General features: G+C 37.8%; 3 protein-coding genes and 1 pseudogene across 3 annotated transcripts; 1 reads left to right on the top strand and 3 right to left on the bottom strand.

The window, feature by feature from the left end:
• Positions 1-922: 922 nt before the first annotated feature.
• Positions 923-2916, bottom strand: LOC149020505 (LIM domain-containing protein WLIM1-like). Its single transcript, XM_089148663.1, has 5 exons — positions 2428-2916; positions 1716-1812; positions 1590-1621; positions 1362-1451; positions 923-1269 (listed from the first exon to the last, which is right to left on the bottom strand). Exons 1-5 carry the CDS (start codon positions 2563-2565, stop codon positions 1060-1062), a joined length of 567 nt encoding a protein of 188 aa, XP_089004789.1. The 5' UTR covers positions 2566-2916; the 3' UTR covers positions 923-1059.
• A 4203-nt stretch (positions 2917-7119) lies between these two features.
• LOC149020504 (succinate dehydrogenase subunit 7B, mitochondrial-like) lies at positions 7120-10182 on the bottom strand. Its single transcript, XM_089148662.1, has 5 exons — positions 10058-10182; positions 9867-9935; positions 7707-7809; positions 7480-7570; positions 7120-7399 (listed from the first exon to the last, which is right to left on the bottom strand). Exons 1-4 carry the CDS (start codon positions 10112-10114, stop codon positions 7488-7490), a joined length of 312 nt encoding a protein of 103 aa, XP_089004788.1. The 5' UTR covers positions 10115-10182; the 3' UTR covers positions 7120-7399; positions 7480-7487.
• Positions 10183-10401: 219 nt separating this feature from the next.
• On the top strand, positions 10402-14329 carry LOC149020503 (Putative thiol-disulfide oxidoreductase DCC). The gene is made up of 8 exons (XM_089148661.1): positions 10402-10667; positions 10913-11049; positions 11177-11284; positions 11426-11482; positions 12531-12596; positions 12712-12772; positions 13394-13440; positions 13705-14329. Exons 1-8 carry the CDS (start codon positions 10520-10522, stop codon positions 13741-13743), a joined length of 663 nt encoding a protein of 220 aa, XP_089004787.1. The 5' UTR covers positions 10402-10519; the 3' UTR covers positions 13744-14329.
• Positions 14330-14776: 447 nt separating this feature from the next.
• Positions 14777-16170, bottom strand: LOC149020502 (UDP-glycosyltransferase 74B1-like; annotated as a pseudogene).
• Positions 16171-16245: the final 75 nt, after the last annotated feature.

Here is a 16245-nt window from a genome sequence, read left to right as displayed (position 1 = left end):
ACGTTTGTGTTAACGTATCGGAGTCCGGTTCGCATCAATTAGATACCGGTACCGATCACCCATAAATTCGGCGGGTTTTTTTTTCTTTCTTTTCCTTTCTTTATTTTTAAAGATTGGCGGATCTGCTAGGGATTCAAACTTTTAAACTCATATTATGAGACTTTGATTTTTGTCAATTGAGCAACTCCTCGAGGTTGAGATATAATCAACACCGTATATCTCTTAAGATATTTTGAACCGCTAAATAATGAGTCCCAATGCAATTTGGGCTCCTTAGGAGCAAAGTTCGTATCCGCCTTGTAAATACAATCTTCACTTGCTTTGCAGGGAAAATCTGCATGCTTCGTTCCCTGTGGGAGGCTGTCACCCCGCCAACCCCCGCATTCACTCAAAATCAGGCTCACATACGTAACATCGGAAACCATGACTAATGTGATAACAAGATGCAATGGTTGTTCATAATATTCGTTTTCAGCTTTAAAAGGAAGTAGCTTTTAGAAATGGCCTTCCAAGGGCAGAGAAACCCAACAGGCAACAGCAACAGTAATATCATAACTGAGCAAGACTTACGCTTGCCAATGGAACCATAATCAAATATCAAACCACTCTTCCTACCAAGCTTTATAATCAGTGAAAGCTCTTGCTTGGACAACCAAAGTTTTAATTTGCAGTAGAGGATCAAATATACAAGAGAAAGGGAAACAATCAAACAACCATATGATTCAATCACCAAAATTTAGATAACTAAAGCAAATAGAGAATCAATTACAAGACACTAGCTCATCACTTTATTGTAGTACAACCCACCTCTTGGATAATTATTACTTATTCAAACATCACAAGCTCAAAGAACTACGAATCAAACTAAAACCCCACTGTCTTGAATTTTATCCTCCTTTGAGTCCTCAGCTCTTTTTAAAAATTTACAGATTTTCTCTTCAAACCAAGCTTAGTTACCAAGACCCAATACAGATATGATCCAACATTGTTACATCCAACAGTTTTAAATGGAAAACATAACCATTACTCGAAATGAAGAAGTATAGGGTTCCAGGTGTATCAAGCTGATATTGTGTTCTGTGTCACCCCTTTAGTTTGTTCATGATTTTTGAGTTGGCTGAAATTCCCCTTCTCCCTGAAAAGCTGGGAATGGTGGTGCTTACAGTAAAGTTTGTGCTCATGGGCAACATAGTTAGATGGATTGATCACACAACCTCCGTGGCAACACTTGAAACAGGGCTTGTGGTATGAACTGCCATCAACTGCTACCTGAAAGAACAAAACTATCAAAACTATGAATCCCAAGAAGAAGAAACATCCACAGCATTCAGGGAAATGTTTTCTGTCACAGTAAAGGCTACCTTCTCAATTGGGTAAACTGTCTTCTTGCAAGCCACACACTTATCTTGAGTTCCCCCAAACAAACTTGAAACCCTGTTGCTGGCATGGGCCTGTGCAATGATAACCAAGCAAAACAAACTGACTCAACAGAAGTAGTATTATTCATGGGAATATCTAATATAAGAACAAAGTTCTACACAAAATCTTACTGTCTAAATGAAAATACTATCAAACTCAATAAACTTTACCGGTTCAAAAGATTTGGGAATTTTTGGAGTGCCTACAAGAAGAAATAAAAAAAGATGCATCGATTAGTATTAGAATTGATAAATGGAATAGTAAGAATTACTGAAAGAATCTAATTAACAACTGACTTTCAAAACTTTTATCCAGACTGCCAGTCATCTTGAATAGTTGATCAAAGTGAGGCTTGCAGTATAGAACACCCTCAAAAGATGAATAGTTACTCAGCTGCAAACAGCCAAACACACCACCATCGAATTAGAAGGAACAGATCAAAACACAGAGAATAATTCTGGTCAACAATATTTGCAATGCAGGATAACTTTAGTGTTTCACAGGAAAACATATGGTTGAAGGAAATAGAGTATTAGTAGTAATATTTCACAAATCACATATCCATATAAAAAAGAAAATTCGTGTCCTATGGCACAAGATCAACATGTTTTATCGAGGGAACCATCATCAGTCAACAATCATCTCATAGGCTATGTACACCCAAATACAGTTACAGTGATCAAAGTCCCAAAGTCAATCCAACAAATCCACGTCCATACATCAGTCAACCGATTCATTTGAAGCAAAGGAAAAAATCTGGAAAGGTTCAATAGAAACCATGCCTCATACTCTTAAAAATTGAAGAGCAAAGTTTGTATCCTTAAGAAGGCAAAGACATTAGATCGTTCGTTATTGGAGGAGATGAAATAAATCAGGATTAGCATCAAAGATGAGATAGCTGAACAAAAAGAAGAAGTTGCAGAGTAATCGATAAAAGATAACCAAAAAAGGGAATTCAGAGAAACGTTTGCTAAGAGTCATCAGTTATTGAGATAGGAAAAGTTTTACCTTTAGGGTTCCCTTGCAGTGGTAGCACCGGAAGCAAGCCTTGTGATAGACCTTACCATCAGCTCTGTGCTGATCCACCAAGTAAACCGTTTTGTCGCAGGCTTTGCATTTCTCAGTAGTTCCTCCAAATGTCACCATTTTTGGAATCCTCTTCCCTTGAATCAAACAAGTATCAAGCAAGAAAACCCAGACGAGATGAGAGACCCTGATCTAGTCTCAAACCAGGTTGATCGTTTCAACTTAAACAGAAATGAAAACACAGAGAGTCGATGAGGAAAAACCCAGAAACCAAATGATGTTGAGGAGGAGACAGCTGTCTCTCTCACACAAACACAGAATTTCTCACAACTTGCACAAAGTCTAGATATAGGGATTGCAATGAGTTTTCAAAGTCTGCTTTTGTTGATAAAAATACTAAACTGATGAACACCCAACTGCTATAAGAATATAAGAAAAGCGCAAGCTGCGACTTTGATCAGAGACTAGTCAAAATTACCATTACAGAATTCAAAAAAGATGGTTAAAGAAGAACATCATTAATGTAGTAGATTTTATAGATATCCTATGCATGCTGTATCCCATCGTCTCTCCTGTTCCGTTGAAGCCTAGAAATTTCAAATTCATTATTATGGGTTAGGTGCAATACGAGTTCTAGCGAGCATTGAACGATCTGAATCAGTGGGAGTTGGTAAAAGTAAAACTTGGCCAAAATCGGTGGGATCAATTTCGATTCTGGAAATATAAATTATCGACCTACCAGCTTTAGCTCTTATGGTATAGAGTGAATTTATTGGAGAGAATTCATGAAATCCTTATTAGAAAGATCACTCAACCATAGAATGGAATAGTTTTTCTGAATTATTTTTCTCGGTGGACAGTGCAGCTAACATTCAATAAATGCAAAATGCCCAAAATAGTTTCTCACCTGAAGTGTCGAGGGTCAAAATTAATAGATGATATGAGGCTAACATTAAGGGTTTCTTGTTTCCCTTTTATTTTCCAAACAATGTTATTTGAACTAACTTATAAATAGGGCTATAAATAGATAACATAAATCTGCTTCTGTATTTATATTCTTATTTTTTATTTGTTCATTGGTAACCCAAGAAAAAAAAATATTCTAAGGCGTGATACATAAATGATTTTCTTTTCATTATTTATTCATTTTTAAATTTGAAAAAAAATATCATTATCATGATAAATAAGAACCCATATTCAAAGAGTCTTTTTTTTGGGGTGGGGTCAGATATTTAAGGAGTTCATTACTCATTAAGGGCCGGTTTGGTTACATGAGTCTGGAGATTTCAAATATCTAAAGATTTGAAATCATGGTTATAATTTATAAAATTAGTGTGGTGTGGGAATCGGATCACCAAAATTATTTGACGATGTGATTTTGTTGTGTGTGCTTTTTGAAATCTCGTTTCACCCCCCTTCTGTCGTTGGGGCTCTTCGACCCCCGTCCGCCCGTCTCGGCGCCAGCCCTAAGATGTTATAAAGTTTTTGAGAAATAAAACATTAATTATGCCTTAAGATATTAGGAAGATCACAGTGGAATTGGTTTCATTCCAGTTGGCAAAGCAAATCTCACTAATCAAATACTTAAATAATACTTTATCATTGCTGTCAGTTACATTTTTCTAATTAAAGCAGTGGGGAGCATTAACACTTGAGAACGATTATTTTCATGCTTCTTTCAGCCATGTCTTCTTGGAAACTAGTGATTCCGTTTTAGGTGGAGAAGAGATTTTTAAATTGATACAGAAGAAAATTCAGTCATGGCAAGGTAGTTCATCTCCTAATTGTTCCACTAGAGATTAAGTAACAACAAATAGGTTAACTGTAAAAGAGGATGGATCATAAATGTGATATTCAATTTGGCTCCTTTTCTTGGAGAAATTTCGCATTGAATGCTTAATGAGGAATAGAATTCAACCATATATAAATATTCTAATCCAATAGTACTTATTGGATAGGATTCCAAACTCGTAATATTCAATGTGTAAATATGATAAGACACTGCTAATTTCACAAATTTATATATATATATTTTTCTTATTACCATTCAAAATTTTTTTTATTTCTACTCCTACTTTTTATTATGTTAATACAAATATGTATTAATTTTTTAAGTCGGCTCACCTGTACACAGTTCTAGAATAATATATGGAAATACGTTGTCATTTGATTTCTTTTTTTGTCGGGGCTTTAGTCGGGCGATGGAGTATAATATCCTCCGAGGTAGAACCCCCGACATCTCATTTTTCGGGCTTGTTATCTACTTTCAGGCTAGTTCGTTATAATACTACCTTAGTGGTTGTACCAACTAAAAGATACCACTTTAGTGGTTAAATCATGAGGGAACAAAATTTAAGAATGAGACATATTTTAGTAAAAAGTTAAAAGACAGGTTATTGAGAGTTTTTAGTATACAACAACAGAGTGGTAGAAAGATCCCAAAGCCATATTTTCTATTCTATAATTAAGACTTGATGGTTTGGTTTGGCTAAATGGGGGTGACGGATCTCTATCTTTTTTTAAGTGGATTTATTCTCTTTTGAAGTGGAACAAATAGAATATATACAAATGATTTACATTGCAGGATTGTTCTTGGAGTATTAATTAATACATTTTAATAAAAAGGTCATAGATTTAATTTTTATTAATAAATATATATAAAAAAAATGTCCTTATTTTCAGGAAAACACAAATGGCTCGCGTTAGAAATTCATAGATTTGTATGCTGCGGTGTTCTTATCTGAATAAGCCTGATGAGCGACGACCGATGCCCTCAACGATTTCATTATGGATGTCAAATAAGATCTAATTAACTAATAGGGAAGACATAGTAATGCGACCCAAAGTTAACCCAAAATCGTTCTTCCCTCGTTACAGTAAACTCTCCCTTAGGATTTTCATCATTTCAAGGTCCGGTTTACTCAGTCCATACACTGCATTGAACATCTTCTCACCTCACAAGCTGTGTTCCATCCATCAGGAATTCGATTCACAAACAAATAATATTAAATTCAACTTTTTTATTTTTATTTTTTATGATAAAGAGAAAGATAATAGAAATCATAAGTTGTAACTACATCCAGTATGTATTAAATTTAGAGCAAATTGCACTGACACCCCAAAATGAAAGCTTTAAAACACTGACACCCCACTTTATGTTTTAAAAACACAGGCACCCCATTCATTAAACACACTAGTCCATTTTGTTAGTAAAACCATTAATCCAATGTTCATTTTTCTTTAATTCCAAAAATGCCCTTATCCTATCTGTTCTCTCTCCTCAATCGGATCTCCTCGGCTTCACCGTTGGTAGTTTGCGCCGGGGGGCGCGGGTCGGGTCGTGTGGGTGGCTCCCGCCTCCCGCCTACCCGGCACTCATCTACTCCGGGTAGATTTTTGTAAGTTGGATTCACAGCTACTCCGGGGAGACTGGGTACCTGTGATTTCAGGATCTGCCTGGTCGTCCTCAACCTCCCGTCGTCTTCTTCTTTCACTTCCATCATTCATTCTTAATTTTTCATAATTGGGTATTAGAGAACTTAGTTCTTCTGCCGCCTCGGCTGCCGGGTGTGTGGTGGTGGTTTCTGCTCCGTTGAGTTGCGGGGCATGGATGGTCTGGTCTCCAATGTCTTCACTTCCTCTACTTTTTCCATTTTCCCTCACTTTCCAATTGGTCTTTGTAGACTGCGATGTGAGAGATTGTGGGAGATCTAAAGATTAGAGATGGCTGGAGACACTTTGTTTGGACCAAGTGTCATCTTGGTCCAGAGATCTTTAAATCTTTTCAGATATTGGGGCTTTCAGGCCATGAATCTACTTTCTTCCTTTTGATTTCTTCCATGGAGGGAGCTTTATCTTGGCTAGGGTTTAATTAATCCTTTGATTTAGGTTGATTGATGGATTAGTTGGTCAATTACCTATTTTCTGCTTTTGTTTTGCAGTTTGGAAGTGCAAGTTCCCTACAGGTTACTAACAGACAGGTTGAGAAGCTGTTAAAGGATCTCAAGATGACGGACCGCCAGTGCTTTGATGAGGTTTGTTTTTGAAGTTTATCGTTAGGATGTAGTTGCTCGGGTTTGTTGCGAGGCGGTTGCAGCCACCTCCCATCGACTCGACTCTCCGCTTCGCCGCTGCTTCCTCTCCGGCTGCTAAGCTACCTACAGGGTGAAGCAGAGGAGATCCGATTGAGGAGAGAGAATAGATTGGGTAAGGGCATTTTTGGAGTTAAAAAAAAATGAACAGTGGATTAATGATTTTACTAATAGAATGGACTAGTATGTTTAATGAATGGGGTGTCTGTGTTTTTAAAACATAAAGTGGGGTGTCAGTGTTTTAAAGCCTTCATTTTGGGGTGTCAGTGCAATTTGCTCTTAAATTTAACTTGTCCACAGATTTTGAACCCTAGCGATCGATACTACCTAATGACAAAAGATTATTATATCAGTAATCTGATAATCTCGATATCAATGTCGATACACATAATGCCAAGAGAAGTTTCGGCTTTGGGAACTCACTAAATTCATGACCCACCAAGAGTTTCAATCACAAACTCGCTTCACCTTTGGACAAGGACTTCTTCCTCTTGCTGCAGCAGACAACCTCCATCGCTTCTTTATTCGAAGTTGTAAATCGACCAAATTTTGAGCAATGTTAATAAAATGAGCACAAACAACAGAAAAACAAAAGGTTGAACCTTTTGAACATACATGCTTTAGAAAATTCCAGTCCTAAATGGTTACACAAGGGTTTCTGAAAGCAATGTACTTAAAGTTCACAATGATATCTCTTCAACTGACCTCCATATTGAATAGACCTTGATTACCAAAATTCCAGAACTAATTCAGTTAAAAAGCTTCACAATGAACATTGAAGCAACCCTTTTTTGAACTCTCCCATACTATCTGGTTTCACTTCAACGAACAGGATCCACATGGCTCATTACTTATTCAGTCAGCTACAGAAACACATGCAACCTCATGGAAGTCAGTGATCTAAAGTAGATGAACAGAACACAAAAAATGTTCACAAACATACAATTTCAATCATGCTCCCTTGCTTGTATTCTGTGCCTGTTTCCGAGCTTCTTCTCTCATGACAGCTCTGACATAGATTTCATAGCAGCAGCCTGAAATTGACAAGCAACTACATTACATCATAGAAGTTTGATGATTATTATCATCCACCATCATCTTGAACAAGTTACTCATCAAACAACTCCTGTCTCTGTACCTACATATATATAAGTGAAGGCTTAGACATACCAGCAACAACAACAATTGTGAGCACATCCCCCATTCTTTTGACTAGCCGCACACTCTTATTATGTGACTTGAACCGCTTCAAAGCAGGGTCTTCTTCTAATAGCTGATAGAAAGGGAGAAAAAACAGAAGAACAAATGATTTAGTCCAATATGATGTCCATGAGAACCTAGTTAACTAGGTTGCAAATGACAGTTATGTTTTAATTTTGCTAAAAGAAAGAGAAGGCAGTTTTAAGGTTGATTGGCTGTGAAGAGTAAAATAGATCCAGCAGATAAAATTTAGAATTAACTGCAGTAGAGAAATCATTTTACAAAAACTCCATGGAAGTAATTAACAGGGAAAAGACAGTTGTGGCATAAAACCATTTCTAGAAGCATACTAGTATCAGCATTTTTACTTTTGGAGGGGGGAATAGATACCATTAAGCATGAGCTTAGAGCCATTTCACCACCTTTTAAATGTCAATTATCAATTAGGAAAAGTCGGGGTACACCACTCCATTAGGGTGCTCAGGTTGTGCCTGTCTCTCTGACACCTAGGAAAGGACCACCTTGCCCTTCCCATGGCACCAACTCATTGGCCAGGCTACCAGCAGGATTAGGTTGGCTGCATGCCCACCCTTTGCATATCAAAATTGAGAAGGATTGCAAATTTCATGACAGGAAGCAACAAAACAAATTCTCAAGAAAAGACAAGACAATGCTAGCATTGTTCCATTATATACAAGCTACAGACAGCTTCAGTGAAAATAACACTCCACTGTTTCAATGACTAACACATTTTGCCTTGGATCAGCAACTCACTCCACCGGTCAGTTGCAGCAGCTCAATCATTAAACCATTTGCTACCTTACACCACCTGTTCCCAATAATGTAATAGTACAACAACCCACAGGAGAAGCTTACTGACCATAAGCCACACAACTTTGGCCATGATGCAAGTTATCTGCCATGAGTTGAATCTTGGACACAGTACTCATTAAGCCTACAGTGCAACTACAGCTGAGGTCACAATTTGAGAGACATAAAATGCTTGAACTCAGTAACACAACCTGATCTGTTATAATGACTTGGGGTAGGCCTCAGAAAATCTTAAGAAATTCAAGTCTAACAAACCATGCCTGATTGCAGGTTTCTAAGAATGTTGACAGAATTTTTGCACTCTTAAAGTTGCATCATTTCATCAAGATGTGCAAGGATTTTGAGTCATATAAATGTATGCATTTCTTGTTTCTTTAGTTTCATGTGAGATAATTTTTCAAGACTTTTCCAGTCAAACCCAACCCAATATGAGAATGAAAAGTAGATCAGATTCCACTTGGGTATCAGGATGATGCTCAAACCGGTTTGGCCAATCTCATTTGTGTTAAGGGATGACCATCCAGTCTCCATATTTCTAGGTTAGAGCCCTCCACTCTCCACCCAAGCCAACCTACTGCTATTGGTTACTTGGACAACCAGTTGAACCACTTACTCCATCAAGATCCAGCCAATTATCAATGCGCTATCAGTTCATGAGGTTCTAAATGGAATGTATAAAGTTCAAAAGACTTTGAGGATTGTAACCCTAGTAATCGTACCGAAATGCGAATGACTATTTCTTCCCACAATAAATGAGGTACCAGCAGAAATTAAACCGGAAGGAGACTACATTAACAGTTAGAGAAATACTAACAAACAAAATCTCATATTCAATCGCTTCAACTCTACAAAGGGCGTAGTGGTAAGACTATAGAAACCAAAGTAAAATATTTGATAATGGATTATCTCACTCATGAGTGACAGCAAAATGATTAACAAGCTACTATGTAGCATGAATATTAAAAAGCGGGATCACAGTTCACATGCTGGGTGAGCTTTTGGGGAGTGATCGAGGTATGGTTGGTCACCTGTCCAAGAACAATGAGCTCATATAACAGTCCCATATTATTTCTGTACTTTCATTCTAAAGAAATCATCTTCTAGGGCTTTCAAGAGCACAATCACTATTACCGTTATGCAACTAATTATAATATATAACTGGACTAGAACGTATGGAAACCCTAGAAGGTAATTGAAAATAAAAAAGAGAAAAAAGAAAAAGAAAAAGAAGAAAAAAAACAGAGATCGAGATGAATCAGTGGTCAAAACAATAAGAAGGGGAATTATAAGAATACTAACAGCTTTCTCCCGAGCACCTGGTTCGACATGGAGCTGACGGCGTGAAAGAACAAAAGGATCTTGCAGTTTCTGCTAAAAATCAATCAAATAAAATAAATGCGGCCAATTGCAAAATTAGAGAAGAGAACATCAAAGGAGGGGCGACGCGGTGGTTGATGATCTATTGAACAGTAAAAGAGACGAAAACTTGCCTGAGAATGAGAAACAGAGCGACAAAACACAGCGGCTTTGTTCAGTAAGAAAGCCATTACCGCGGAACCAGAGCTTCGAGAACCGTATCGCCAATCGCCAAAAGAAAATGCGCTCCGCCACCTTGGTGAAATGACACAATACAAATACGCACGTGGAAAGATTTTCCTAAACCAGGGTCGGAGGATCGAATCGGAGTTGGACCGGACCATTTTGGGCTAGAATTCGAACCGTCATGGTTCCGGTTTATTGGCCAAGCTGGATCGTCCCATAAGGGCACCCACGGTCATCAAAAGAAACCAGAAGAAAAATGACCACAAATTTCTAGTGCCGCAGGCTGGGCCACGCTTAACGGCTCAACTGCACAAAGCCAAAACGAATATTTGAAGTTTCAGTTACGGCAACTCCGTCGAGCTCGAGCATTCACCTTTTGTAGTTATAACGGAAAACTGAAACTGAAAACCATGGCGATGCGAGTCGCTGGCTTCGCCGGACGTCAAAGAATCGTTTCTCTGTCTTCACTTCCTGGCAACCTCAGTGTCAGATTTAGAAGCCCTATCTCTACCGCTACTCTTGCTGATCACAGACTTCCATATCTTCGTACAAGACCTGGTAATGCAAATAGATTGCCTGTTTTTTCTTTTTCTTCTTCCTTCTGTACATCTTCTTTGCTTTCGTTCGCTTCTCATTGCTCTGTTACCATTTTATTTAGCTGAATTTGTATTTTGACTCATTACTTGAGGTTTTCTTTTACGTAATTTTGTTGTTGCCCACTCTCCGGGGAGCCGATCAAATTCTAGTTATTACGTTTCCTGCGACAAGACACAGTGCCTAATGTGAACATTTTCGTCTCTCAGAGGGTAAGTATCAGATTCGCGCCATACAGGAGGCGGCGGTGGATCAGAAGGTTACTGACGGAGAAAATGACCAATCGTCTCAAACATGGAAGATTAAAATGCTTTACGACGGGGATTGCCCACTGTGTATGCGTGAGGTATTCTCCAATTTGAAGTTTTCCTTTGCTTTTGTTGAAAAAAATAGAAGATTCAACATTTAGTCGATTACTCTGAAGAATTTGTTCAACACCAAATTGTTTTTACTACTCGTAATTCGGTTGTTAGGTTAACATGCTTAAAGAAAGGAACGAGCTCTATCAAGCAATTAAGTTCGTTGATATAGGTTCTGAAGACTACTCTCCAGAGGACAATCAAGGCCTTGACTACAAAACGGTAACCAAAATGGGAAAACACAGTGGCAAGGACTTTTATTCTACTGAAGATGATGATAACTTTTTTTCTTCTTTAAATAAGTTGTTATGTTATTGCTTTGTGTCATCAATGATGAGTTTTTGCATCTTGTTTTTGGTTCAGGCTATGGGCCGAATCCATGCTATCCAGTCTGATGGAACTGTTGTCACAGATGTAGAAGTATGGGCTTCGAAAACCATCTTGCTTTATTCTTTCCATCTATTTTGTTTTCAGTTATCATGTCCAATTTTTCTGTCCAATCCCCTCTCAGAAAACAACCCAATTCATATGTTATGTTGCTACCAAAATACATTGTATTGTGACAATTTCAATTGGTGTCTGCTGCTGTATATTGTCAGGAAATGCTGCACATACTAGAAAGCTCTGCACGATCAACATTCTTGTCTTTTAACTTCCTTTGTACTGTAAAAGGAAAAATATCAAAGGCGTCTCCTCCCATTCATTTTGTTTTGAGGTTCAGGTTTGGTGGGGTTAAGGACTTTGACTAAGTTCTAGGGTGAACAAAAACTAATCCCTTCTGTGACAACTAATTTCAAGATACAACAATTGTAAGTGATATTGTAATGTTGTGGATTTCTAAAAGAATCCCTGAAAACATCCGTGTTTGATGTCACTGGATTATAGTGGAGACTGTGGTCTGCCTCAACGGTCAAATTATAGCTTTTAAAAAAAAAAATTAAATGAAGTAGAAGAAGAAAATACGATTCTGATATCAAAGGAAGTCAAAAACAATGTACTGCAGCTTCTCTGATTCTAATCTCGATTCCATCACTATTCAAGCTTTGGAACATCAGTGTTTGATTGATGGTCAAATTACAAATTTTTTTAATCAATGCATTTGTTTACATTTCATACATATTTTAACTAATAAAATGTAACCTGCTCCATCATCCCAACCTCTTATAAAGAAAAGAAAGGACTATTATAGATTTTGTTGATCATTGCATTGTAATTCTATATATATCTCACACAGTATAAGATATTTCTCTGTTTACATGGCTCAAATTCATATCTTCTGGATTTTATATAGATTTTTTATGTGGGAATATCATTCATGTCAAATTAAGGGTCACTCCTTCATGAAGACAATATTGAAAGATAGAGGAGTGTATGTTTATTCCTTTTTTTTTGTTGTTGGGGGGGGGGGGGGGTTCTCTCTCTCTCTCTCTCACATTTCAATACTTCCCACCTATGAAATTTTCTCTAGGCATTCAGAAGACTTTATGAAGAAGTTGGCCTGGGATGGATTTATGCAGTTACGAAATACAAGCCTGTAAGTGTTCTTGTTTTGTTTCATTGACCTATTATCTACTTTAGTTCATTGATCCTACATATTCTTTAGTCATTTGTTTTTATTAATGGTTTCTAAGGAAGTGAACTATTTACAGATTGCTATTTTAGCCAATGCAGTATATGGTATTTGGGCAAAATATCGCCTGCAAATTACAGGTGAGTCCATATTCCATATCTTATTAGATCCAAGAAACAATGGCTTTCCTTGTAATTATGGTTTGGCATAGTTTTCTGGTTCACTTCCATCACGTGTATACTAATTAAACAATATATCACCACAAGAGTACATCACTCATGCAATTTGGGAGACTAAAAGGATATCAACCTTTGGACATTCCAATCTAGTTTCAAAGTTTTCAACCAATAAAAAGAGAACTTAATCAATTTAGTCTGATATCTCACTCTTTATGAGTACAGGTTTTGGAGTGGAACTGACAATTTAATTCCAATTACCAAATAACCCAGAGTTTAGCATCATCAAGCTTTATTTTTACACCAGAGAAGATCACTTCTATGTGTGACTAGTGTTCATGCATGGTATATTTAGAACTAGGTCCAGACATTGTTAGGACAAAGTTATCTAATGTTGAGACAAACCGTTTTTGCATTTAATCTTCCCCTGGTGCTTGTCTTCCCTGTTGTGGCAGTTTTAATAAGAATTGAGATGATTATTACTCTTCAAGAATTACAGTTTCCATAGGATGTATCAAGCTACTTTTCTGTTCATTTTGACTATTTTGTTACCAGTCCTCATATCCATGAGCTGCTTGATTTCAGGTCGGCCTTCATTAGAAGTTATTTTGGAGGAACGAAAGAAAAATATGGTATGCATACTGCAACTGCATGAATATTACTATGATGAATTGTTGAATATCAAATTGAAAAGGCTGCTTGAACTGCAGTGTAATTTCTTTTTGGGGGGTTAAGTATCAAAGTTCAGGATGCATCATATATTAAGAAAGATTATAAACCTGTACTATGGATTAGTAAACCAAATATACTCTACCTTTATTTCACCATTTTAGTATTAAAATATACGGATAGAACTTTCTTGGCTTAGGTTGTTTTATCTTGGGTTTTCACTACAGGGTAAAACATGCAATGATGGCAAGACATGTAAGATGTGAGCTCCCTAATAATAGTACTATACAACTCTCAAGGATGGTGTGCTTCTCAGCGGACCTGGCATGTGCTGCTTTGTCGGAGGACTGAAATTTGATGCCATTTTTGGTTATGCATCCTATAGTATCTAAAGTTGGCAGATAACTTACTGTTGAAATTGGGAAGAAAGTTGAGGTCTACAAGATCATGTGCAATTACTTAGATAATGTTATTATGCATAGTACAGCCTAAAGCAGATATATAAGAGCATCAATCTATATATTTCAGAATTTCCCATTCCTGATTTAGATCCTTTGTTTGTCAGTCATGTAACTGACTTGTGAAAATAAAGTGATATACAACTCTGCTAATTTGTATTTTACTGGGTTGCACATCAGTGCACTTAAGAGATCATTTTTTTCTGCAACAATCGAACTGTTGGCATAATTGAGTTTTGTAGTGCTGCTTCCTTGATAACATCTATAACTGTAATAAGTTAATGAATACCTTACAATAGACTGAATTATTAATTACAGATGGGATTCTTTGTTCTCATTTGGCTTGCAACACGTTTCTATTATTAACTATTAAGTGCCGGGATCTGAATGGTTCATTCTGAGATAGGATGTACTCCCATCTTTATTTTCTTTCTGAGAACTTTTATAATGCTCAAACTCATGCCAAAACTAGTCCTTTTTAAAAAAAATTGTGTACTATTCTCAATGAAGTTCAATATTTGGTTTGATAAGACAGTTCTTTGCTTCCCCTCACCTCCCCCCCCCCCCCCAGGGGGAAAAAATAAATATCTCTACTTATGTTCTGGGCACTGGACAAGCAAGCTTGAATCTCTTGATATTGGTCATGAGCAATGCTGTTTATTGCCTTTTCACATACCAGCTCATGATGTTCAAATATATCCTGCAAGGCCTAACCTAACTGAGCACTCTCCTGTTGGACCAGACTATCCCAAACCAGTGCACTTTTCTTTGCTCCAAACTGATTTATATCGGGTTCCTGGATCTGGATGTATCATTGAATAAAGAAGATGAATCAATTCAATCATAAACAGTCAATTCTCTCCACAAGCTCATCAATTTTCTTGTCAGAGATTCCATCTGCTTCCTTAGCCAACTCTCTTCATTTAATGCCGTGGCTCTTAATCACTTCGCTTCTCTCTTCTTCCATTACGTCCCTTACAAATTCTTAAGTTCTGCTCTTCTTTCAATACCCTAATCATCAGATTTGGCTCTCACTCCTACCCTCCACACACTTGACATTCGTTAGTTGATCTGAGTCATCTGACAACTGTGGCATTCCCACCATCAGCAGCACGCCAAAACTTAACCCTTCCAGTTAATAGAGTACCACCCACAATGTGTTACAAAGCAACTCACAGCTTGGTAGGCTAAAACCTCAAGTTGGTCAGAGCAGTTCACAATTGATCAAATTTCCTGTGTGATTCAATCCATCAGGCAATTTTCCTTGCTCCAACTCTTTCACAACCCACAGGAAATGCTGATCACTCCCTCAGAATCCCCATTCCACTTCTATCTGCTCCGCTATGACACCTGACATCCTTTAAAAGACGCACATACTACTTGAATTGAGTGTTCCTCTCCAGCCATTTCACGTTCCCAGTCACTATATGGCTTACAGAGACTTGCTCCATACCCTGTGTACCCCTTGATCCAATTGTCTAGGCATGCTGATGGTACCGTTGGCCCTATCATCGTTACTGACCAGAGTCCTGTCATGGCTTTGGCCACCTTTGCATGGTAGGCATCAAGAAATGAAAGAAACTTCAGTTTTGAGGAGATGAGCGAAGTGGCATTTGATAGGCAAACTCTCTCACATCCCTCTCCAACTCTTCATACGTGTTATCAACTACCCAAACATTTTTGTCTACGTTTGTAAGTTGATGCAAGACAGCAGATAAGTAAGCAGGTAAGATTCCGGTGCTGCAAGGAAGCTATGCAGCTCATTAGGGGGAACTCAATGGTAGTGCTTCTGATGGATCAAGTAAAGCAACAGTGGACACACCAGTATATGGAACAATCTGAGGCTGAGTTGGTGAAGGAGGAAGCTGCAAAAATGCCTCTTTCTCTTACCACATGGGAAGGAATGAGTTAGAGAAAATGCGGCCAAAGACAGGGGAACCCATCTCTTGAAACTTCAATTTGAGTTCTCCTGGAGTCCTTGAACCACCTCTTCTGAATGACTCGACGCAGGCTTCAGCACTTGGGGCTTGCAAGAAGCCATCATCATCAAAGCCATTGGAGATTCGCTCTACTCCCACGCCATGGGCACAAATGGACCTGGCAGTGTAATGGGTAGTGGCTAGAGTTGCCTTCACTCCTTTGGACAAGAGGCGTTTAGCGAATTGGAGTAGAAGATGCATATGGGCTTTGGCTAGGATATATGAGCAGCTTAGCATGTGATTTTTCATTTTTTTTTCGCTCTTTCTACCTCCTCTATCATTTTTACTATCTCCAAATCTTCTTTTTTGCTCCCATTTATAGAGTTCTGGA

Source organism: Hakea prostrata, chromosome 3 (assembly GCF_041222555.1).
Source record: "Hakea prostrata isolate BN-2017 chromosome 3, UWA_Hpros_2, whole genome shotgun sequence".
NCBI lineage: Eukaryota > Viridiplantae > Streptophyta > Magnoliopsida > Proteales > Proteaceae > Hakea > Hakea prostrata.
The sequence above is the reverse complement of the archived record's forward strand: the minus strand, read 5'-3'. Positions and strand labels throughout refer to the sequence as shown.